The sequence below is a fragment of the Sceloporus occidentalis genome, unplaced genomic scaffold (genome assembly GCF_023333645.1).
Source record: "Sceloporus occidentalis isolate IW3139 unplaced genomic scaffold, rSceOcc1.0.p SCAF_6, whole genome shotgun sequence".
Taxonomy (NCBI): Eukaryota; Metazoa; Chordata; class Lepidosauria; order Squamata; family Phrynosomatidae; genus Sceloporus; species Sceloporus occidentalis.
In genome coordinates this window covers 29525730-29551094 of record NW_028316986.1, presented here as the reverse complement: position 1 = coordinate 29551094, position 25365 = coordinate 29525730, and the positions used below count along the sequence as shown (strand labels likewise).

The 25365-nt window shown below is 39.8% G+C and overlaps 1 protein-coding gene across 1 annotated transcript; it reads right to left on the bottom strand.

Annotated features, from left to right (window-relative positions):
* Positions 1-1781: 1781 nt before the first annotated feature.
* LOC149310561 (3-hydroxyanthranilate 3,4-dioxygenase-like) lies at positions 1782-24712 on the bottom strand. The gene is made up of 10 exons (XM_089528313.1): positions 24581-24712; positions 21761-21839; positions 17761-17844; positions 13582-13688; positions 12708-12797; positions 11813-11856; positions 10991-11136; positions 8224-8292; positions 5607-5689; positions 1782-3003 (listed from the first exon to the last, which is right to left on the bottom strand). The coding sequence occupies exons 1-10, from the start codon at positions 24661-24663 to the stop codon at positions 2925-2927; spliced, it is 864 nt and encodes a 287-aa protein (XP_089384439.1). The 5' UTR covers positions 24664-24712; the 3' UTR covers positions 1782-2924.
* Positions 24713-25365: the final 653 nt, after the last annotated feature.

Sequence of the window (25365 nt, the reverse complement as noted above, 5' to 3'; positions counted from 1 at the left end):
TGTGAAACATACTTCAAATTCAACCTTTTGTTATCCATGATGTGATCACTTTAGCATCTTCCTTTGACAAGCCATTAAAATTGTAACTACTCTCTTTTCCATTTTCCATGCTCTTTTCCACTAAGATATCAGGTGGCTCCTATTTCCTGCGCTCCCTCCAATGTTCCACTGTAGTTTCTTCACTTTTTTCTTTATTTTATACATCTTCAACACATTAATTAGAACAGTCCTAGATAGTTGGGCTGCTATGAAACCAGTTTTTCATGAGAATAATTTTAAAGCTGCCTCTGGCTTTATTTTTATTACTATTATTAACTTCACAGACAAGACAATGATTATTTTCAACAGCGGCAAGGCCACATTTTGGTTTGTTAGGATGAAGCTCAGAGTTCCCAAGTGAAAATGGCTGAATAGACTGTTCTGAAAATGTTCCTATATGTCAGCCTTGGAAGTCTTTGGGGATTCTGATTGGTTACTCAAATCCTCCATTTATTCTAAGGCAAAAGGCTTTAACAATCTTCCTTTGCTCACATTATTTGTTTCACAAACTGCCTGTGGCATAGTTATGTTTATCATCATACCTCAGTATGCCAGGGCCCTCCAGATGCTGTTGTACTGCAACTCCCTGCACTCCTAGGCAGCATAGGCAATTGTAAGAAATAGTGGGAGAGACCTTTCATAAATATCAGGAGGACTATGAGCTTCTAAAAGGAAGCTTTCAAACTATATCAAAATCTGTGAACTGTTAAAATTAAACCTGGTACTGTTGATGATGCCATGTTTGTTCCAAAAGTTTTGACTTTGTATTATACATATTGCATATAAAAAGCTAGGGGTTTTTTAATATTGTAAGAAATAATTCCTAGTGGGACACTGAAACATAAAATGTTTTGACCTTAAATCTAACTTGTGATAGTTTCTTTCACATTATCTGTCTGTCAATCTATCTATTAACTGGTCTGTCTATCTATCTATTAACTGGTGTGCCAGCTACATTCTTTCCTGGACAGAGATAACTTAGCCACAGTACTCCATGCACTGGTAATTTTCCCATTAGACCACTGCAATGCACTCTATGTGGGGCTGCCCTTGAAGATGACTTGGAAACTAGTAGTAGCTGGACTGCTCACTAGAATTCCATTCAGTGAAAGAATTGTTTTGAAGGAATTGTGCTAGCTGCCAATATTTTTTGTCTTCTGACTTCATGAAGCTGGCAATAACATTTAAAGCCCTAAATGGCTTGAGATCTCGATATGAGAAAGCATCCACATATGTCTGCTCAAGAAGTGAAATCTATTGGATGGGACTTCCTCTGTGTTCCATCATTAGGGGAAATACATTGTGGAAGGACATAGGAGAAGGCCTTTTATGAGGTGACACCCCTATTGTGGAATTCCCTCCTGGAGACCTGATTTGTGCCAATGTTAGTATCATTTTGCTGCCAAGTTAAAACCTCCCTTTTTATTAAAGCCTTTGGGAATCAGCAAAGTGTAGTGGTTTAAGTGTTGGAATATGACTCTAGAGACCAGAGTCTGAATCCCTACTCTGAATCCCTACTCTGTTGAAATCCATTGGGTGACCATGGGCAAGTCATACTCTCTCATCCTCAGAAAAAGGCAAAGGCAAATTCCCACTGAAAAAATTTTGCTATGAAAATCCCATGATAGGTTGGCCTTAGGGTTGCCATAAGTCAGAAATGACTTGAAGGTACCACACAACAACAACAATAACAACAACAACAACAACAACAACAACTTTGGGCCAAACTGATTTTACCTAGGATGCACATGTTTTATTGTTATACCATTTAAAATAGTTTTAACACATTTAAACTGTTTTTAAATTGGAAAACCATTTAATATTTATTAATCTTTTAAACTTTCCTAATTATCTATTGTTTTAACTTAATTTTATTGCAAGCTGCCCTGAGATCTTTGGCTAAAAGTTGGAATATACGTATTTTAACAAATAACAAAACAAACAAACAAATGTAACAAATAGTGTTGGGTTGGGGTGCACAAGTCCCTCCAAATGTTATCGTGTCCTTATCATCCTTCACCTTTGAATATGTTGACAAGAGCTGATGGGAGCTGCAGTCGTTCAACATCCAAACATTCCCCATAGCTGACATAAGTTCACTTTTAGTTTTACATGTATGCCCACTTTTCAGAGAAAGCCTTCTTTTATCTAAGGAGCTAAAAGTGCTAAACATGATACACCATTTTTTACTGTTATACTGAAAACATCCTGTCAGGTAGGTTAAAGAGTTGCTAGCAAATAACTGCTCGGATGCCCATCTCTCAGCTGTTTAATTACAAAAAACAAACAAACAAAACTTCACCACATATTTAATGTTTAGTTACATAACTTATTTTAAAAAAATTAATATCTTCTACACTTGGCTTTTTGAAGTTTATCTTATTTTATGAAATTACAAATATTACACTTCTCATTATAATTTTATTAAGCAGTCATCAGTAGATTAAGAAATTAAGAAAGCGGATAAGAAGAAAATCAACTCATTTGAGATGTGGTGCTGGTGAAGAGTGCTGAGGATACGTGGACAGCTAAAAAGACAAACAAATGGGTCCTAGAACAAAACAAGTCGTAAATTTCCTTGGAAGACAAAATGATTAAACTGAGGCTGTTGTACTTTGGCCATGGCATAAAGATGCATGACTCATTGGGAAAAAACAATAATAGTAGGAAATGTGGAGGGAAGTAGAAGGGGAGAAAGACCACATGCTAGATGGATGGACTCTATTAAAGAAGTCAATTATGAATTTATAGGATCTAAGCAGAGCAGTGGGGGATAGGAAATCTTGGAGGTGTCTCATCCATAGGGTTGTCCTGAGCTGAGATTGACTCGAAGGTGGTTAACAACAACAAGAAAAGTAATCAGTATAGTTTGTGTTCAACAGGACTCAGGCATAAGGTCTTTTCTTCTTTGGGTCCTGAACAATGTAGAGAGCAGTTGATCCTTTAGATCTCTTCCACTCAAATCTTAAAAACAGAGAAAGAGAGAAGAATACTGACATCATTGTTGGAATAACCTTAATATAACACAAGCACAAGCTCTTTAAAAACTGTCACAAGAGCTTTCAAGGATGCTAAGCATTTTTAAAGTATAACCAAATACTGCCCTCTCCTGCTCAAAACTTCACTACTAATAACTGCTATAACAGGGACAATAGTACAGAAGTTTAGGGAAATTGGCATTGTTTAATTGAGCAATCAGCTTTACAGAAAATTGCCAAAATACATAGAATCATTCACTTGTTATAATTAGATTAGGTTGCCTTGACTGAGAATGAACATATTGTCAGCAGCTGGGATGGATTAAACATATGGCTTATTTCAAACATAGTTAATACAAACAAGACCTCAGATGTTAGTTCCTCATCAATGAAGTAACCTCTAACAAACTCAAGACATAATGTAGGACCTCAAGCAATTTGTTACATGGAATTAGCATGGCACAGGAGCTGGAGAACTGGTAGTTTTTAATATAGCATAGAGTAGGTCTGGATAATTTCAGTGAGTGCAAAGAAGTCACTGCAGGCTCCACCACATGCTTCCACCATGTGCTGTCAAAGTCAGACCTCAGATCTAGCAGCAGATGTGCCATCAAAATCTGGCAGCTCACAAAATTTGGGAGGGGGGAAATGGAAAGAACATCCTTTGTACTTCTTTGAACTGTGTTTTTGTGCTAAAACTGTGCTCCTATTTTCTTTAATGACTGCTGCAGAGTCAAATTCAGCATGCCACTGACTTCAGAAGCAGTTGCAAGGGTACAAGGCCTCCAGTTCGCCCCACACCAAACCCCAAACTAAACAAAAAAGAAGCTTGCAGACACATGGAGTGCACAGACCCCTCATAGCATAGTGTTAGCCCTGCCTCTTCCCAGAGTTATATCACTGCTTCCTTCCTAGCTCAGTATTAATTAAGTATTAATTATGTTATTGAGGGTACTTTAGAATTTATGTCTATTCAGGAGTAAGCCCCAATTGACTGAAATGAAACTGACTTTCAGGTAAGCTTGCTGCCACACTGCAGAATTAATGCAGCTTGACATCACTTTAACTGCCATGGCTCAACAGTATGGAATCCTTGGATATGTAGCCTGTTGTGTCAACAGTGCTCTCTGACAGAGAAGGCTAAACATTTCACAAAACTACAAATCCCATAAGACCACAGAATTGAACCATGACAGTTAAAGTGGTGTCAAGTGGAATTGATACTGCACGGGGCAAAAGACCTGTTTTTCTTCATCACCATTCTGGCATTGCTCTATTTGGATGACATACATCCCAAACCCAAATTCTAATGCAAACCATCTGGATAACATCCAGCATGTTCTACACCAGAACCAGGTCATAACAAGGCTGCAATGGAGTAAACCAAAAATTACACGTCTTTCCAAATCTTCTGGGAAGATCCAAATCCCTCCATTCCTGCACCATGGCACCTGTCTGCACTGCCATCCCACTGGACTAACTGGATCATCAGCTACCTCCATAGGTTATTCATTTTAAGTTCAGAACAAGGCGTTCAGCATGTGACAATTACTAAATGTTTCATTCTGACTTCAGAAGTGAGCGACCCATGGCAGTTGTGGACATAGTGGGCAGCTTAGCAAGACAGCCATGCAGACACTGTGGTGCAAGAATGGAGGCCAAGATAATGGGAACAGGTTGGGGCAGCTGTGGGGCCAGGATGCACCAGACTGCTCCAGACAATGCAGAGAAGACCAAAGTTTTGATACAATTGGAAATAGAATATGATATTCTGAAGTATTTGAATACATGTACTGAACACATTTCACTACCACTGTTCTGGAGGGGGGGGGAAATCCAAAACTGAACAATTGTTTTAATGATATAATAGTTTCCAGAAGGGAGTTGTGTTAGTCTGTTGCAGCAACAAAAAAAGAAAAGAATATCTTATGGCACCTGAAAGAGAAACAGGTTTAGGATAGCATCAGCTTGCTTTAGGGTCTTTTCTGCTCTTTTGCTTAGAATCTAGTACAGAGGAGAACACACTATCATAAACTTTTTGGGTCCTTCTAGACTTTTTATCTTCTGTTCTCTCACATATGTTTGTTTGTCATTGTCCCTTCTGTTTTCTGTTAGTATAGTACTGAAAACAAGAAAGAGTCTTGTCCCACCTGGAAGATTAATACATATATGATGGGATATGTTTTGTGAACTAATCAGGACTGGCCAAAGATACATTGCTGTCTGAGGCAGAACACACAGCAATGGGACTCCCTGCCTGCTCCACTCAAGGTGCACAGAACCTCAAACCACATAAGGTATTTGGTCACAGGAGGCAGAAAGTCACTCAAGCATCTCTCTCCTTCCCATGCATTAACCAACAATAACCAATTAAATAACTAGCTATATATTGTCCCTTCATGTCTTCCAACTAGTAACTTGTTGTCCCCTCATATGTCTCTCCCTTTCTGTGGTAGTTGCCTCATCCAACCTATTGGTAAAACCTGACCTGACTCTAGTCAACACAGGTTTATGCCTCATTATTGTTTTCTATATTCTGAGAGAATTAGGTCATTAGTAGAAAATCTATGGAAGGTCTGTGGTACTTACTTTGTCTGTGTTGGGATGAGAAGACTGTCTCCATTCATTAGAGTCAGGGTTTTACTGTTCGCCGTAACAACAGATGTGCCTTCCTGAAATGGCAGCAAAATACAAGCAGGCTTATAAATCCTCCTAGACTGCCATTTGCAGTAACAAAGGAAGAGTAGCCACAAAGTGCAAAAGAAATCATAATGAACTAGTCAAACAAGCCCACCTAAACTTCAAAAGTATCATGAGCTTAGAAAGACCATTCTGTAAGATTCACCTCCAATATCAGAGGCAGTATGCATCCATATGTTAGCTGCTGGAGAGTGTCAGATTCAAGGTGCATTTTCTCTCATGTGCACCCACTAACTGCCCTGTCCCACTATCTGTTTACCAGGGACAATCCTGATGAATCCTCTGTCATCCCATTTTTTCAACTGGTTTTAAAATGTCCTTGTTCTGTTCTCTTTCTTTCACTTTCTTCCATTTTGATGTGTTCAAACTAATTTCCCATGCTAGGTTCTATTCCAAAAGAAAGATGCAATTTAAATAAATAAATATCAGTGTGCAAAGGTAGTTCACATTCAATTAGTTCAGTGGGGAGGGGAGACTACAAGAGGGAGTGAAACCATGCCCTTCCCTGTAGGCTTAGGCCAAAGCAAACTACTTTAGCCTTTCCTAACTTGTTTTTCCTCATTTATAAATTTTATCATCTTGACCACATGCTGATGTTGCTTAGACATATGGGCCTGTTACAGACAACCAAAATAAAGCTGCTTCGAGTCACAGTGGAGGTATGGTGTTTCAATGATGCATGCATCCTAAGAGTCCAGAAGCCACACCAAAGCCACGCTCCAGTTCTTAGGACTGGAGCGTGGCTTTGGTGTGACTTCTGGACTCTTAGGACGCATGCATCATTGAAACACCATACCTCCACTGTGACTTGAAGCAGCTTTATTTTGGCTGTCTGTAACAGGCCATAAAGTGCTGGTCATGATCTTTAAAGCCCTATACAGCTTAGGTCCACACATATATCCCCATATGAACTGGCCAGAATTTTAAGATCTTCAGGGGCAGGCTTCCTCTTGGTCGAGCCACCACCACACGCTCTCTTGGTGAGGACATGAGAGTGAGCCTTCTCAATGACTTCTCCCATTCTCTGGTGCTCCCTTCCCTGGGAGGCTACATTGGTCCCCTCTTTGTTTCCCTTTTGCCAAGAGGCAAAGACATTTTTTGTTCAAACAGACTTTTAATGGGTAAACAGGGGAAGTTATTATTGAGATGTATTTTATTTATTAACTTTTGTATGGTTTTAAAATGATTTTATATCATATAATGTAGAGGTTTTTAATTGTGTTTTTTTTAAAATTAAGTTTTATTTTTAACATATCCTCTTGGGAAGCTGCCTTGGGTCCCATCAAACCAGATACATTTTCCATGTAATTTACAAGTCATCCATTAGATATATTGGTCTGCTTACTTTCTCCTGGTTTTATTTGCTTTTGGGGTGTATGTGCAAAAGCAGGAACCTTGTCTAGGAACCAGATATGGTTTGTGGCCTGTTTTTGGTTTAGGGGCCTAGTATATAATAAATATCTGATCCCTTACATCTAAATGTTAGCAGATTCCTTAGAAACCTGTTTTGGAATATGAACATCATGCCTATATGTTATGATAATTATCCTTCTTTAATTCTTTCCAGTGTCATTTTGAAGTGGCTTTGCTTCCTCCATTCCTCTTTTGAGGGGCTTGTACTTTTTAAAGAAGAGAAATAAATAGAGGGAACAGTTTCACCAACAAAGATGGGTATCTTATGTGTTGCATCCTGTTATGAATGGATTACCCTTAGAATCCATCTATGAGTTATTATATATGTGTACATTACACTTCCTGCTCACCCCTGTCACTACCTAATCACCTGTTTCTTCTGCAGGAATTTTTTTCAGCAATCATCAAGGTATATTTTAAGAATATGTGGTGTTTTAAATAAAAGATAGTCAAGATTTCCTTTAATGAAACTGAACCAGTGAGATTTTCTGCTGCTTTGCCTGTTCTGAAAGCAGGCATTACTTCATGATATAACACTGTTCCTAGTTCTAATCTATGCTAGGAATATTGTACAAGCCACTAACACTAGCACATGAACGTGCCCACACTTCTTCTGAAGAGTGGAGGAAAAAAGAAAGGAATAGGAGAACAGCTCTCTTGCTACTTTATATTTAAAGGTTTTTTTTTTTTTTTTTAAAGTCCCTTTAAAATTGCCTGGCCACACTGAAAGGGATAGAACACTCTACCTCCTGAACCATTTCACAGGGACAACACAGTCCTGAAAAGGTAGGTGTGTCTATTTAGCTCATCTTAAACATGCTATGGAATTCTTGCATTTGTAGTTTCTTGTGGCACCAAAGTTCTCTGATAGAGAAGTTTAAATGTTTTACAAAACTACTATCCCAGAATTCCATAGCATTGTGCTATGGTGTCAAACTGGAATATTTCTGCAGTGTGGATGCCGCCTCAGAGAAGAATCAAAATCTGAATGAGTTTTCTTTACTTGAATTTCTGGTTTTGTGGATTTGTTTCAGATAAGATCACAGTACAATACTGTGCCTAGTTGGTGAGACGTAGAACAAACATTACATACCATCTGCCATATCCATATATCTGCATTCTTTCCTTCCTCTTTGCTTATTCCTGGTCCCCAAATTATAACCTGGGAAACAAACCAAAGTCACGCAATAAATTTTTATGCCTGTGATTTTTAGTATATGTTACTGTGAAATAATTTTCTGCAATGTAACATTATTTTACATAAACTGGAAGAATGTGCATCTAATAGAATTCCTATAAAAGTGTAAAAAATAAAACCTATAATAGAGCACATACTTCTTTTTTACCTTAACATTCTCTCATCCTCTATTCTTCTGATCTTTCCACTCAATGCATTATACCTTTATCCTTGTTTCATACCACTCTTGGGATATGAGTGCACTTAGCATTAACTATAGGCTTGCAATCTGAAGTGTAATGGAATAAATGTTTTGATGTATAACACTATGAATTCTCCCCCATCTTCTTCCAGAAGCTACTGCATTCTGGAAGCTGGGTGAAAAATTTCTAGAAATGATCTTTAGAAAAACACTCTGCATATTTCTTTCCAGTTCTGGAGATTGTATTAATTGCTCCTCCAACATGTATGGACCCATAGCTCAATAGGATAGCATACGTGACCATGTAAAATGTCCCGGTTTCATCTACTTTCCATCTTCAGTTGAGGGGATGCAGGGTTTGTTGTTATGTGCCTTCAAGTTGACTCTGATTTACAGATACCTGCCGGTGAGATTTATTCAGAAGAAGTTTGCTACTGCCTTCCTTTTAGACTGAAAGAATGTGTCTTGCCTAGGCTCACTCAATGCATTTCCATGGCTCAGGTAGCAATATGGGATTGCCTAACAACACTGAGCTAGATGATGAACCAAATACAGGAGAAAGGGGAAAAGAGAGCTAAAGATGCAGCAAATAATTTCTTGGCAAATTCTTGTTGACTATTCCTTCACAAAAACTGTTTCAGTTCTTTCAAACCTAAATTCTCTTAATGCCATTGGTGGGATGCAAGGGGACTGTGTAACATAAAACAGAGTGGACAATAAATGATGATTTTGTTGTTGTTGTTGTTGTTGTTGGTACACATTTTACTTCTTGATACTGTTTCATTATGCCAAAAATCTCTTCTCATACAAAGTAACCAAAGCTTCTTCCTGTAGGCCTTGTATTGCCTAGTAAATCTTGATGGCTGAATTCAGGCTGCACAAATGTATTGGGACACCATGGATTTAGTAAAAAATAGAAAGCTTCTGTATAGCTTTTTGATAAGACTCCTGTTTGCAAAGGAGCTGGCAAGTTTCTCCTAGATGGTTGGAAGAGTTGAGACTCTTGAGCAGAGCTTGGAAACCTTACTTTTAGACTACAGTTCCCAGAATTCCTTGCTACATAGTTAGAATCATAGAATCATAGAATCATAGAGTTGGAAGAGACCACAAGGGCCATCCAGTCCAACCCCCTGCCATGCAGTCCAACCCCCTGCCAACTAACCTTTCAAAGCTGTGATCTAGAGTTTAGATTGTGCTTAATGAGACAGTGCCGAAAATTCATTCCCATGGGAACAGTTTTGCTGTTGACTAGGGTGAGGTAAATTAAATTTCTTAATTTAATTAATTTAATTTTGGTCTTATTTCCAGGGAGAGGAGCTCATGAAATTTTCTGCAAAGTAATAGGGCTTTAGAGTCTGGGGTGGGAGCGGCAGTAGCATTTGCTGTCCTCCCATCTTGGGCATCAAAATAACTTGGGTTGTTTGTGCATTACAGTGCATCTACACTGTAGAAATAATGCAGTTTGATGTCACTTCGGCCCCATTCCCACTTATATTTAAATCGGTTTGCGATTTGCCTTTGCTCAATGTCAGTGAATCAGTTCCAAAAGGACTGTCGTTCCCACTGTGAAAGCGGATGTTTTCATTATCCCCTTGTAATCGCTTCTTTTTTGGCACAGTTGTCATTCCCACTAGTTTGTGCCACTTCAAAATGCATGTCAATCATCTGCACATCATCAGTGACGTAAGCGGCAGCCCGGCTTGGAATTTTTTTTTTTCATTTAAAAAAATTGATAGAAGATTTGATTCATTGGTTTTGCAACTACTTGCCTCACTGAGCTGCTGATTGCCTGGCTTGCCGCCTGAGTAATTACAAGTAGTTGCAAAATTAATTAATCGAATCTTCTATCAGTTTTTTTTAAAAAATCATACACTCATAGGTCACGCCACAAGTACAAAGGAAACACTGAGAGTGGGGGGAAATGGTGGATCTACCAAAAATTGAGGAGGGATGGTAGATATCCCTCTGCCATTAGTCCCTCCCCTCCAGAATGATGCGATTCAGATCTGTTGTTCCCACTTGTTGAACACACTTCGGAATCATTCCCCCCCCCCAAAAGAACTGCCAAAGAAAGAGTCAGAAAAGCACAGGGTTTTTTACGTTTGCCTTGCTCCATCGCAATTGAAACCGATCACAATAGGATTGGAACCGGTTTCAAATGGGAATGACAATTATAACCCGATCAGCAATTCACTTTAAATCATAGTAGGAATGTAGCCTTTAAGTGCTGTAGTTCCATCCTATGGGAAATTGAGGTTTGTAGTTTTACAAGGTCTGTAGCCTTCTCTGCCAAGGAATACTAGTGCCTTACAAAACTACAGATCCCAGGATTCTGGGAGCCACAGCAGTTAAAGTGGCGTCAAACTGCATTATTTCTACAGTGTAGATGCACCCTTAGATAAAACACAAGAGCTCTCTCTGAACAGGGGACTATGTGTTCACTTGAAAGGGAATCAAGCCTGAATAATGAAATGATTTTACCTCAGTTTCAAAGTTTTCCTCAAAAAGCCTCAAGGACTTCTTCTGAACTAGATCTTCTCGATGATTGTTCAACCACACTTGCAAGGAAAAGGGATTCATAACCTTGGTGTCATTTAGTGGGAAAGGAGTTTCTTTTAAAAGTTCATCTACAAACACAGGAAGGGAAAAAAGGGTGGTGATGAAGAGAGCAATATACCCTATTTGTTTCGTATGTTAGTATTGACATTTGCTTATCAGAAAGCTAATCAAAAAAGTTAAGCCCAATGTTATTGATACGGTGTTATATTTTAGAAGATTAGAACATTATTCTAATTCAAAAGAATTAAAATTTAATCGATGAACCAATCTGCAACAACCTAACAACCTTGTCTTGTCTTGTTATAACAGAATGAGTAAAGCAGAGCAGAATAATTCAGCAAACATTAGAAAGAACAGTATGGAAAATTGGAGTATTAAGTCTCTGGAGATTTGCATTGAGATGACTGCTAATTTGCAGGATGGGTCCTGTTCTTATTCAGGATGAGGCAATTTGGGAAGCAGATTCTGGATAAAATGAAATGGAAGTAAACAGTCATTGAAGCTATTGTGCAATTTTTTCTGTTAGTGAGATCAATAATTGCCTGTGGAAACACCTTCTCAGATGCTAAAGTAACCTGACTGGCCAATACTATGTGCCTGATGGGTGAGAGGATGACTTTTTGGAAAGCTGATCCCATTCTATGGTATTCCACACAGAGAGAGTCTAGCCTGACTCCCTCCTAGTTGTCTTTCCATCAGCAGCCAAAAAAAGAAAATAATTAGTGCTTGTTGATTTTATATTACCTGGATTGGGCTCTCCAGTTTGATACTGCTTTGAGCTGAAAAATCTGAAATAACAAACATTAAGCATATCTAACACCCATCCTTCCCACTACTGCCAGAGTTTATGATACTAACAGAATTACAGTGTAGACTATTTGAGAGATGGTAATTATGGATACCTGATTGTTACAAGTGATACTTGATATATTGCCTGGGCTGCTCCTGTTCAGAAATCAAGCTAACCACCGATGGGAACTCCATTCCATTCTTTTTTCTTGTTCCTTTTCACTTTTCCCAAGAGTCAATTAACATTCTATACCTAGAATTTTCTTACACCGGATGGGAATTGCAAGCTAACCAAATCCAAAGAACCACACATTGTGTATGCCTGTTTTATATGGTATGGCATATTCTGGATCCTGGAGGCATGTACTATGCCACTTGACTGCCTCTTCAGCTCTGAAGGGCCACACTGGGATGCTATACTCGCCATTCTTGATGACCGCAAGTAATGCCATGCCACACATGGTTGCCTTCAGGGATCTCAGTATGGAGCGGTTTTGGCTATTGGGGAGTATGTCCTCCAGCATGCTTTTAAACGTTTTGTTAGCATAAAGAAGTGGGAAGGTTGGCTGACTTTTTACCCCAGCTAAAATGTTGAGACAGTTCTGAAAGCTTGCAGGGGATGGGGGAGGGTTCATCATGCATTCCATAGGCCCTAAAGGCCCCATGCAATTCATGGGACAGTTGGTTTCCAGTCTGCTTTGGTAAAAGACTACAATCACACTTCTGAATTAAAACCACTAAAATCACACTACAATCAGACTTCTGAACTAAAACCAATCAAAACCATGAAAAATTATATATTAATTCTATCAGTTTGCATTCCATGTGAACAAAATTAAAGAGGACTTACTCTTGCATTATTGGGCTAAGTTGGGTACCAAGGTCATCACAGTAAAACCATCTTTCAAAAAGGACATCAGCTGATTCCCCAACATAGTATCTGACAAAGGAAAAAAATCTATTATTAAATAGTTCTGTCATATAGTAGGCTATCTGGATTTTATATTGAGTATTATGTCTTAAAATCAAATACATTATGTTTTGAACTTGATTTAAATATTTGTACTTGGAAGAATAGAAAAATTCATCACTTACTACAGATTTAGGAATCTGAATTCACATTAGAATACATTTAGTTTACTCTTAGCACAGAACTATATGGTAGCAGAACCATGTGTTCACATGCAGGTTGATGATAATAATGAATGTAAGGGATCAATGGCCTAACTAAAGATGAAGTATTATGTAATTTTAGCAATTTTCTTCCTAATGTGAGAATATTTTTGAGAACTTTTAAACACAATTTTTGAAAACGATTTGCAGTTCTGGGGTTATTCTATACAAAATTTCCATGTTTTGTGTAGAAAACAACAATTCCTGAACAGAAAGTTCTATTTTGTGCACAGGGTTTCCTGACACTCAAGAAACACATTTTCAATGCTTTTCCTAATATTTATTCTATCCCTAGGTCTAACTTGAGCAATTTCACTGGGAACAGGTAACTTCATACACTGAATTGAACTAGATAAACAAAATGCACAAAATTTGTATACAGGCAAACACAGGTCTCTGTGTGGAAGCAATAGCATTTCCTACCACACATCACTTTCCATGTCTTCATCACATTTATTTATTAAACAATTTGTTTACTGCTTCCCAGTCCAGTCATTTCCAAAGTAGTTTATAGTAAGAGGACCAGATACACAGGCAAATGATGTTTTCACCTCAGCCCATCAGTTTCCGTCTTTAATCGTTTCCTCTCAATAACCAACCCCACAGTATTTTCATATCTTTGAGGAGAATGTGGTATCCTGGCTGGTAAGAGGAACATCTGCCCAGAAGAAAAAGTGGGGTGAGGGAGAAGAAAAAAAGAAAACAGTACAGAAAACAATAGTTGGAATTTTACTCTCCTCTCCTCCCACCACTTTAGATCATCTCTTGTTTTAGCTTGCTTTTTCTCAGCTATTGCAGACATATGTGTATTTCTTGGCAACTATGCTCTCATTAACACTACCAACAAAGTAGACATTCTCACTGCTGCTTTTCCCAGCCTGTTAATGAAACTCCCAGATTCAGTAGACAGATTGCATATGGATATATCAATGTTCCACTATAGTTAAAAGACATAACTGCAGTTAGACACAATTAAGTGGAAAAGCCAAGCATGTTATCTCTGCACTGTGGAACACACTGGAAGCTGATATAATTTGTCTTCCAGTAACATAAACTAAAGGGAAAGATGTTGCTCACACAAGGAGATTTCAAAGATAATTATATTTCTTCATCATTGCATGTACTTGTTAGATTTTGGGTTGAATGAGCAGGATGACATTGTTTTGTACCCATATAAACGTTTAGACATAGGTGCATGTTAGAACCATGAAACTGGAGAAAAATAAATACATAAAATCAAGTATAGTTGCCAGAGAAATCCAGGCTTATGATCAAAATTTTACAAACGAGACAAGGTAAATGTAAGTTGCATCCAACACTGAATGACTATGCTTCTGTTTATACCCAATAGGACCTTCCCTCTGGCAACCTTCCAGAGCAAACTATGGGGATGGGATGCACAGGGAGGAGGATAAATCCACTAAGCCCATGTTGTTCATTCTACTATTAGAAGACACCCATTGGATTTTATACTGTGGGATGAATTCTGTACCACCTGTTTCAGTCCTATCAGATGATATAAAGCAGGCAAAATTAAATATTTAACTAGACCAGCCAATGCTAGTATTGCACACATGTGGAGAAGCCATCCTGTGGCAAAGACATTAGAACTGGGTCAGATCTGGCCACAGTTGTTCATGTCTTAGGGCCAATACAGACTGGCACTTTATGCCGGTCTGTGCACGGACTAAGGCTAGACAAGGGCTGAGTGTTTACATGCTCAGAAACCCTAGTCTGCCGCCTAGCTGCCATCTTGGCATGCACCCATTCAGACAGTGCACACCATGATGATATCCGTCGTGCACAATGTCCAAACAGCGGTGCCCACAAAGGGCATCATAAGGCCCCGCCACAGCCTTTATGGCACCTCTTCTAGGGCTCAAATAGGAGTCATGTTTCATGTTTGAGTTGGTAACTACCGATGATGTGGACAAGATCCTCGGAAGTGTTCGGAAGACAACCTGCTCTCTCGATCCCTGCCCCTCGTGGCTAGCGGCCCAGGGGGGACCGGCAGTAACTTCATTGTTACGCCGGATCATTAATACATCTTTGAGGGAAGGGCAATTTCCATCTGATTTAAAATTGGCCATTGTTAAACCTTTATTAAAAAAGCCCTCCCTCGACCCCCTGGTACATAATAATTATCGGCCAGTCTCGCTGCTGCCATTTTTGGGGAAGGTGATCGAGAGGGTGGTTGCAATCCAGCTTCAGTCGGTCTTGGACGAAACGGATTATCTGCACCCATTTCAAACTGGCTTTCAGGCGGGTTACGGGGTTGAGACGGCCATGGTCGCCTTGGTCGATGATCTCCGTCTGGGCATCGACAGGGGAAGCGTGTCCCTGCTGGTGCTCTTGGACATCTCAGCGGCTTTCGATACCATAGACCATGGTATCCTTCTGGGGCGCCTGGCAGAGGTGGGAATCGGGGGCACTGTGCTCCATTGGTTCCGGTCCTACCTCTCTGGGAGGTCCCAGATGGTGCAGCTGGGAGACGTGTGCTCCGATGAGCGGGCCCTTAAAACTGGGGTCCCTCAAGGAGCCATTCTGTCTCCCATGCTATTTAACATTTACATGAAACCGCTGGGAGAGATCATCCGGAGACATGGGGCGCGGGGTTATCAGTACGCTGATGACACCCAAATAATTTTCTCTATGTCTCCGACTGATGCAGTGACTGAGGATGGCGTCTCTCCTCTCGTGGCCTGTCTGGAGTCGGTAATGGGCTGGATGAGGGAAAACCGACTCAAGCTGAATCCAGAGAAAACGGAGGTACTCGTGATAGGTTCCCCTGGTCCAGGAATGGCGGTGGTTCCACCTGTCCTGAACGGGGTCACGCTCCCTGTGAAGGACTCCGTGCACAGTCTGGGGGTGCTTCTTGACTCGTCGCTTCACCTGACTGCTCAGGTGAATGCGACGGTCAAGAACACCTGCTATCAGCTTCGGCTTATTCGCCAGCTGCGCCCATACCTGACCCAGAGGGACCTTGAAACAGTGGTACATGCCCTGGTAACCTCGAGACTGGACTTCTGCAATGTACTCTACATGGGGCAACCCTTATACCAAACCCGGAAGCTACAAATGGTGCAGAATATGGCAGCCAGGCTGGTCACTGGTACTTCCAGGGCCAGCCATATAACACCGGTGCTAAAAGATCTCCATTGGCTGCCCATTCGCTTCCGGGCACAATATAAGGCATTGGTGATTACCTATAAAGCCCTAAATGGCTTGGGCCCGGGATACCTGAAGGACCGCCTCTCCCCGTATAATTCGCCCCGCACCCTCAGAACATCTGGGCAGCAATTACTTAGGGTACCGGGGGCTAGGCTTACCTCCACTACGAGGAGGACTTTTTCCATCGCCGCCCCGGCCCTTTGGAACATGCTGCCCACAGAGCTACACTCGGCCACCTCCCTGGCCCAATTTAGAAAGGACTTGAAAACCTTTCTATTTCAGACTGCATTCCCCGAATAAAGTCCAACCAGACCTCCATCCCTCTTTAAGGGCAAGAGGATCGGCTAACGGGGCTTTTAGTTATGTTATTTTATTCTTACTGTATGTATTTTTATTGATGTATGTTGTTCATTTGTACTGTTATTTTATTGTGAACCGCCCTGATCTTTGGAAGGAGCGGTATAGAAATAAAATTTTTATTATTTATTATTATTTATGGCTTCTGGGTTGGGGATGTGGCATGCAGCTGCTGCATTCTCAACCCAGTGCTTCCAGGGGTGGCACAGAGCTACCCCTGAATGGGCTGTTTGCATAGTCCCTTAGTCACTTTCTGATTAGACTATTGCAAAGTGCTCTATGTGGAGCTGTTCTTGAAAAGGTTTTGAAAGCTGCAGTTAGTGCAAAATGCCGCAGCTAGACTGGTGTCAAGTATGCAGTTTAAAGACTGCATTACCCTGGTCCTGCAAGAATGGCACTGGCTTCCAAGTTGCTTACAAGCCCAATTCAAGGTGCTGTTGTTGGCCTACAAAGCCCTAAATGACTTGGGTCCATGATATCTGAAAGACCACCTCCACCCATATGAGCTTGTCAGAAATTTGAAATCTTCAGAGGAGGCCCTGTTGCGTGTCCCAACACCTTGTGATTTTCATTTGGTGGTTACACATAACAGGCTTTCTCTGTATTAGCGCCTCAACTGTGAAACTCCCTACCCAAGGAAGTTAGCCTGGCCCCATCTCTTTTAGGCTTTCCTGAGGCAGCTAAAACAGTGCTGTTCTGCATGGCATTTAGTGTTGTTTAACTGTTTTAAAATGGGATGCTAGGATTGTTTTTAGACTGCTTTTAGGAGTTTTTAAAGAGTATTTTAATGTGTTTCAAAAGTATTCTTCTATCAGGAAAGAAATGAGACTAAAAGCATCTTTAAAGTCTCTACTCACTGGTAATTCATATTTTGTAGAGCGGTTTTAAGTTTTACTTTCTGTTTGCAGGGTATGCTGCTGAAATTTTTTTAAAAGTGTGGCTGCTACTGAACTGCCAGACCTATAAAATAAGACTAGATTCTCAAGAGGTTATATTCATGAGCAGGGAAGAGCTATGTGTGTATCCAAGGTTATGTTTGTTTGCTACACAACATCTAGCAAATGAACAGCCAAGCCACAAGTCAGTGCTAAGAATGTGATGTCTTTTCAGCAACAACCAATCCCCATTATATATGTGCAATTCTTTCCCAACCATCCAAATACTATCCCTGTAAATACATATAGATTCAAACCTGTATTTACCTCTCCTTCTTTAATGTGAATATCCTTGTGTTTTCCATTTTCTATTATCTTCAGGCACATGTCTCCCTCCAGCTGGTAAAATAACTACAGGATGAGGAGGTGGGGAGGGAAGAAAAAGGCAATGAAAAATACATGTGAATATGCCTTGTGCACCTCTAGCCTGTCATTCTCACACAATCCCTTCTGGGAGACTGCAAAATCATCAGCAAGTTTCTTGGCTCAGTTTAATAACATGGAAGCATCATATGTAATATGAACTTGAACATCCACATTGCATCCCTGCATTCTATGTAATCTTTCATATAAATAAAACTGTTTCTATCTGTATACTTGTTATCATCTCACCTGCAAATAACTGGACAGATGTCCATCAAATTTGGAAGATATATTTGAGATGATCTGACTTAAAAGCTAGGTTAGATGGTATATGCAAAATTCATGTGGGGGGCATCCCACTAATTTCCTTGCAAATGGCTGGATGTTTGCCCTTTGGAAGTTATGTCTAGAATTTCCTTTGTAGAGAGGCTAGATGGACACCTTCGATAGTGTCTTTCTGGCAGAAGGCAAAGACTTTTTTATTTGATAGGCTTTCAGATGTGTCTTTTTAAAGTATTGTAATTAAAATAATTTGCTGAGAAATTTTTCAGAAATGGGAAAGGTAAAAGGTAACCATTCCAACACCTTCCATTCCTACTGCCATTGCCCTTGTAAGAAGAGGCAGACACAGCTCCGTCATGCTTAAGTCCAGAAGCAGATGACAGGTCCTCACAGAATCATAGAGTTGGAAGAGACCACAAGGGCCATCCAGTCCAACCTTCTGCCATGCAGGAACTCACAATCAAAGCATCCTCAACAGATGGCCATCCAGCCTCTGTTTAAAGACCTCCAAAAAAGGCGACTCAATAACTCTCTGAGGGAGTGTGTTCCACTGTCAAACAGCTCTTACTGTCAAGAGGTTCTTCGCTCCATCCCATCTGCCGCTACCCTTGCCTCAGGGAGAGAGGAACGGCAGTCACCCTGATATCAAGAATGGTTTAAAACTTTATAATAAATAATAAACAAATAAATAAAACAATTGCATTCCATACAGAGTTTCACTTTCCTTTTTTCCCCTCCCTTCTTCCTTCACTACCATAACTAGGGAATAAATAAACATGATTATTCAATGCCAACACCTGATCACGTGTGTTCCTTGTTTTCTTTTCTTACACGAACTTTGGGTGGGGGAAAACCTGCTGTAACATGTAAAATTAGAGCCATTGTGGTGTAGTGGTTTCAGCACTGGACTATGACTCTGGAGACCAGGTTTGAATGCCCACTCAGCCACAGAAGCCCACTGGATTACCTTGGGCAAATCATACTCTCTCAGCCTTAGAGGAAGGTAAAGGCAACCCCCCTCTGAACAAATCTTGCCAGGAAAACCCCATGATAAGTTTGCCTTAGGGTCACTGTAAGTCAGAAAGTACTTGAAGGTATGCAACATCAGTCCTACACAATATGATGCTGGGTGAATGTTTTTCTTCAGACACTTTCTGAATACCACATTCTCAAAACAAAAATTAAAAAAAGGAAACTGCAGCCTTCACAATGCAACAAAAGAATTGGGGTGAGATGCCTTTTATCTCAGGCTGTTTTCTTACCAAAATGCCCAGCCAGCCTAGTTGCTTTTTTTGTAATGTGGAAAAAAAGAAGCATCTCTGGATACCTTCACCCTCCTCCCTTGCAGAACCTAATTTTTTGTTCTTCTTCTCAAATTATATGGAAGTGAATTTTGATAACTGGAAAAAATGAAATGTTTAAAAATGTGCACAAATGTGCTTTCAGTAATGAGAAAAATAGATCTAAATTTAGGGGGAACAGGATAATAAAATATCTACATTAAGAAAAGTGCCTACGAAACCTACTTAAATGTCTGTGTAGAAAGTGGATGGAGACTCACAACATTGTGTGAAACTTGGACATGGTGAGAATACTGGTGGAATTACAAGGTATGCCAAATGCAATCAAATGAAGCTGGTACTTTGCAAATTTCAGTCCTAAAACAGGACTGCATTTTTCTGCTTATAAAAAAATTCATAAAAGGATTGACCTGTTCATATTGAAATTAATTCAGTCTAGGAATTAATTTCTGTAGCTATTAAAACCCTGTATTTATTACAAATAAGCAGTGTCAATATAACATTTAAATTAATTTTACATTTATCTTTTATTACTGTATTAAACTGCATTTTTAACATAATTTTTAAAACCAATTCAATTACAAGGAGATGCAGTGACACCTACAGGATATATGAAAAATTGTAGGCTAACCAGGTAGGGCAATGGTTCTCAGACTTTTTGCCCTTCTGACACTCTTTACACCTACATGTGCACTTTGCCCTCCTTCAACATAGTGTATGAATCAAAATATTTTGTTTGTTTAGTGTGTATATTTTTGTTCCTACATTTATGTATATGTATATGATGTATATGATTATGTATATGCATATATTCATTTGATCCAAGCGGCCTTCTTGCCTCTTTCTCTTCTCCTCTAAGGACAGAAAATATTTGGGAAGAAGAAGGCAATCAGGGCCTCCAAGTCTGATGCTCCCCTTGGGTAACTCTTGCCCCCCCCCAGGGGGGGTCTTGCCCCACAGTTTGAGAACCACTGATGTGGTGGGTTTCTGACTTGCTTTTGTGTGTGTGTGTGTGTGTGTGTGTGTGTGTTAATGTTTATGACTTTCATATAGCAGCTCACACTCTGGATATCCAGGATAACATACTGCTGACTTGAAAAAAGTTTTGTTCTTTTAATAATATGAGACCACAATTATGAATGTGTAATAATTAACAACAAATTATACAACAACACAGATTGCAAAGAGATCTTGTAGCACCTTTGAGATTTAACTATGTGAAAGAGGTTGTAGGATAAGCTTCCATAGACTTGGTCTATTTACTGTATGTCTAAAGTCTGGTGACAGGAGTCTGGACATAGGAATGCAGGCAAAGAAACAGAGGAGATTAGCGCACACACTGTGTCCCATCTTTCTCTTGATGGTACACATGCGTGTTTAAGTGCCGAAGATGGGTCTTACCATATTCACCCTTGGCCAGGTGTATGCGGCCCATCTGCAACCCAAGCTTATTCCATGGCTTTTCAAAAATGGGATTTTCCATTTCCCATCCTTGAAAACCCATGGGATAAGCCCAGGCAGCAGATGGGCTCCATATGCCCAGTCATGGGTGAGTGTGCGGTAAGACCCGTCTTTGGCACTTAAATATGCATGTATCTTGTTAGGAGAAAGACAGGTTACAGAATGTGAGATAATATCCAGTCAAGTTGCTTCCACAAACTAGCCTTAGGCAGACTGTGAAGTCAAAGGCTCTCATGGCCAGCATCCATAGATTTTTGTGGGTTTTTCGGGATATATGGCAATGTTCTAGAAGTGTTTGTTTCTGACGTTTCACCAGCATCTGTGGCTGGCATCTTTAGAGAATGTTGGCATGGAAGTGAGTGGGGTATATATATATACTGTATGACCCTGGATTGGGAGGAGTGACTTCCATGTTAATCTGTATTGTTCTATTGTTGAATAGCAAGGCCTCAGGGCGGGAAGATATGCAAAGAGGATTTGTGCCTGTTCCATTGTTTGCTGGGAACCCCCCCCCCCAACCCTGGGTGAGAGAATGGTGGAGATGAGGTAGAGACAAAAGGAAAGAAATTACCATTATGGATCAACTTTCCTGATCCAGAGCCTTCCAAATGTGTTTGACTACAATCCTCATCTCTTTAGCAATCTTTGAGCCATGTTGTCTAGGGATAATGTGAACTTGTAGTAAACAGCTGGAAGAGAGCACATTGGAGAGGCACTCATGGATGGTGTGCCACTAAGGAAACACACTATTTGTGCAAAAACACTATTCTAATAGTCTAAGGAAGAGAAACACTCCTCTGAACTTTATGCTTATCTGGAAAGTAAATCAAAGCTAAAAAATTAAGAACTTAATGAGTTACCTCTTCTCCTTCTTCAATATGATAATCCTTCCTTTGATTTGGCCCTCCAACAAACATTACATTGAGCTGATGGCGATGCCTGCAGAAATTTTTTAACCCATATCTTTGAAAGAGCTCATTTAAACAATTTGTACATTGTCATTCTTTTTTTTAATACAAAGAATAGTACACAACAATTAAATGTTTTTAAAGTAAATAAACAGTATAACCAGAAAAGTATAAAAAACTGACATAAAATATAAATCAGATGTTAAAAATTATGAAATTACAAAAGCTTGGCAAAGTAGAGATTTTTGTTATATAGTCAGCCCTCCAGATCCACAGATTCTGCATCCACAGATTCAACCATCCACAACTTGATTTTTTTTTAATTCCAAAAAATTACCCTCGCAACTCACCCTCGCAACTCAAAGCAGGAACTTAACTCAAGCATCCTCAGCAGGTAGCTGTTCAACCTCTTTTTGAAGACAGGTAATTGGTTCCATTGCTGAACTACTCTTATTGCCAAGAATTTCCATCTACTGCTCAGTCAAATTCTGTTCTGCTGTAACTTAAAACCAGTAGACCTGGTCCTACCCTCTAGATTGCAGAGAACAAACATATACCCTCCTCTCAGTGACAATTGTTTAGATATTTAAGGAGAGATATTCTATCATGTCACGCCTCTGGCCTTTTCTTTAAAAGGCTGAACATACCAACTTCCTCAAGTCTTGTCTCATATGTTTTGTTCTCCATACCTCTTATTGTCCTTGATACCTTTCTCTGAACCCATTCTTATATCCTTCCTTAAAAAGTGCCCAGAATTGAATGCATTATTCCAGATGAGGCCTGACTAGCATAGAAAATATTGGCATTATTACTTCTCTGGTCTTGGAAACTAAGTGTGGAAACTAAGTATGGAGGCCACAGCAGATAAATGGTGTGGCCTCCAGGAGGCCTAAAAAGAACCCGCTCCCAGCAGGTTCTTTTTACGCCACGCATGGGGTACCATTGGTGCAATCATGACATCTGTGCGGTGTGGCGCTGTTTGGGTGCTGTGCCATGCAGACATCATCATCACACACACTGTGTGGATGGGGGCGCATCAAGATGGCTCCCGCACACCAATAGTAGACCTGGGCATATGTGGATGCCCAGCCCTACCTAACCTTAATTTCAGCCCCAGGCCAGCACAAAGCACCGGTCTGTACCGGGCCTAAGTTTCCATTAATGCAGGCTAAACTATTATTTGCTTTCCTTTCTGCAATATCACACTACTGTTTTACGTACAGTTTATGATGAATAATAATCCCAAGGCCCTTTTCACGTGTATATTTGCTAAATCAAGAATTCCCCCTCCTATACTGTGCATTTGGTTTTTGTGGCCACAGTATAGAATTTTGCAATTCTTTTTGTTGAATTTCATTGTATTAGTTTCAGCCCAATTTTCTAGTTTATCAAGATTCTTTTGAATTATTTGCTTATCTACCAGTGTGTTAGCTACCCCACCCAGTTTTTTATTTTCTGCAAACTTGATAAGGATTCCTTCTGTCCCATCATCTAAGACATTGATAAAACTGTTAAAGAGTGATAGCATCAGGACAGAACCCTCAACATCCTGCTCATGACTTCCCTCCAATCTGAAATGCAGTCCAATATGATTTGGCCTTTCAAACAAACATTCTCTCTCTTCTGCTCAGTATTACCTCTTTTTCCATTGCTGAGATAATCATCAACCATCCTGGACTATTCCAATAATCATTCAAATAGAATGGTTGGCAAGCAGCCATAAAATATATATTTCCTAAATTGGAGTGGAGAGCTATGAGAAGGACATGTATGTTACTTCATAGCCATAGCAAGTAGGAAGTACATTTCTGTACTGCTTATCAGCGCACTTAAGCACTTGCTAAGCCATTTACAATGTGTAAGTGAATTGCCCCCAAGAAGCTGGTTACTCATTTCAGAAGGATACCAGGCTGATTCGACCCTGAGCCCCTGGCTGGGATTGAACTCACAACCTTGTGGTTTTGGGATGAGTGGATGCAGTACAGGCATTCAAGCACCACACCACCAAGGCTCCTTAATGCATACTTCTACTGCATAGAATACAATTCAAAGATTGCTACAAAGTGTTCAAATCCTTCTTTTTAAAAATTTCCTCTAATTTGACTAGATTCCCACCTTGATAACTGAAACAGTTCATTATATTTTCTAGTGTTGCAACTTAATTCTTGTAGAGTATCTGCACTATATACTTATACCACTTTCATACCATGACTCTATCCTATCAAAACCTGGGATTTGTCCTTTGGTGAGAGACATAGAATTATCTCCTATCGAACTCTAAAGTCTATCTACAGAGAACTCAAACTTCTTTACTAAACTGTAAAACCCAAGATTTAATCGGTTAGAGTCATGGTAGCTGAACAAATGCATTGTGTCATGCAGATATATACTTGTAAACCTGGACATTATTTTAAGATGTAAACAACAACAACAAGCAGACAATCCGTAGACAGAAACACACAGAATCCAGGAGCATCATCTGTTCATGTGACTTGTAATACAAAGGTCCTTTAAGAATTATTTTTTCAACTACTTGTAGAAAACATTCTCAATCAAGAATTATTGAGTATGTGTTTTTGACAATTGGAACCTTATACCTGCAGGTGGCTATGAAGCTTGTTTGTTTCAGTCTTGTAAAAAATGTTCATGGCCAAAGAGAAGGACATTGAAGAGAAGTATTTTACTCTTGCATTAGCACAGAGCTTTACAATAGACATTTTAATATTTACATAGAAGATTGGGTAGGAAACTAAAGGAATACCATTTACTTACATAAGCTTATTGCATACTGGAGGCAGAAAAGCAGCTCTGTTTTCTTCTACCCATTTCTTGATATTCACAAGCATTGTTTCCATGATTCTTGATAGCAAAGCGTTTCAGATGATATACTGTGCAAATTTACTGAGCCTTGCAAAGTGCTAGTTAGGTCTTTATGAGGTTGAAAGTTCCTCCTTCTATATACACAAAATGATTGGTTTATAACACTGTACCCTTCTTTGGTAGGAGGCCAAATAATCTTGCTACATTTGATCTTCCAAAGGTTACTTAGTTCAAGAAAGGGTATCTCAGTAGCTTAGACAATGATCAACCTGTGAGAAAAAAAAACAAACCTGAAAATGCTTGTCTGAAACCTCATTCTCACAGAAGCTTGTCCAACGTAACAATGCACATGTGGAAGCATAACGCATGATTTTCATGGCCTACTCCACTGATGGTGAACCTTTTAGAGGCCAAGTGCACAAACTGTAACCCAAAACCCACTTATTTATTGCAAAGTGCCATGTCCCCCTGGCTTTCTATTAACACACTCTGGCAAACTCTGTGCTGGGGCAACGGCACATGTGCCCACAGAGAGGGCTCTGAGTGCCACCTCTGGCATGCATGCCATAGGTTCGCCATCACTGGCCTACTCCTTTAGTATGACCCACTTTGTCCCCCTGTGTGTATAACATGCAAATATCATAATAGTAGTGTTAAATCTTCACAGCGCCAAAGGATTCTTCTTGTTTTTCTTGCACTCAAATGAACATGACTACACTGTGGGAACGTATACATCA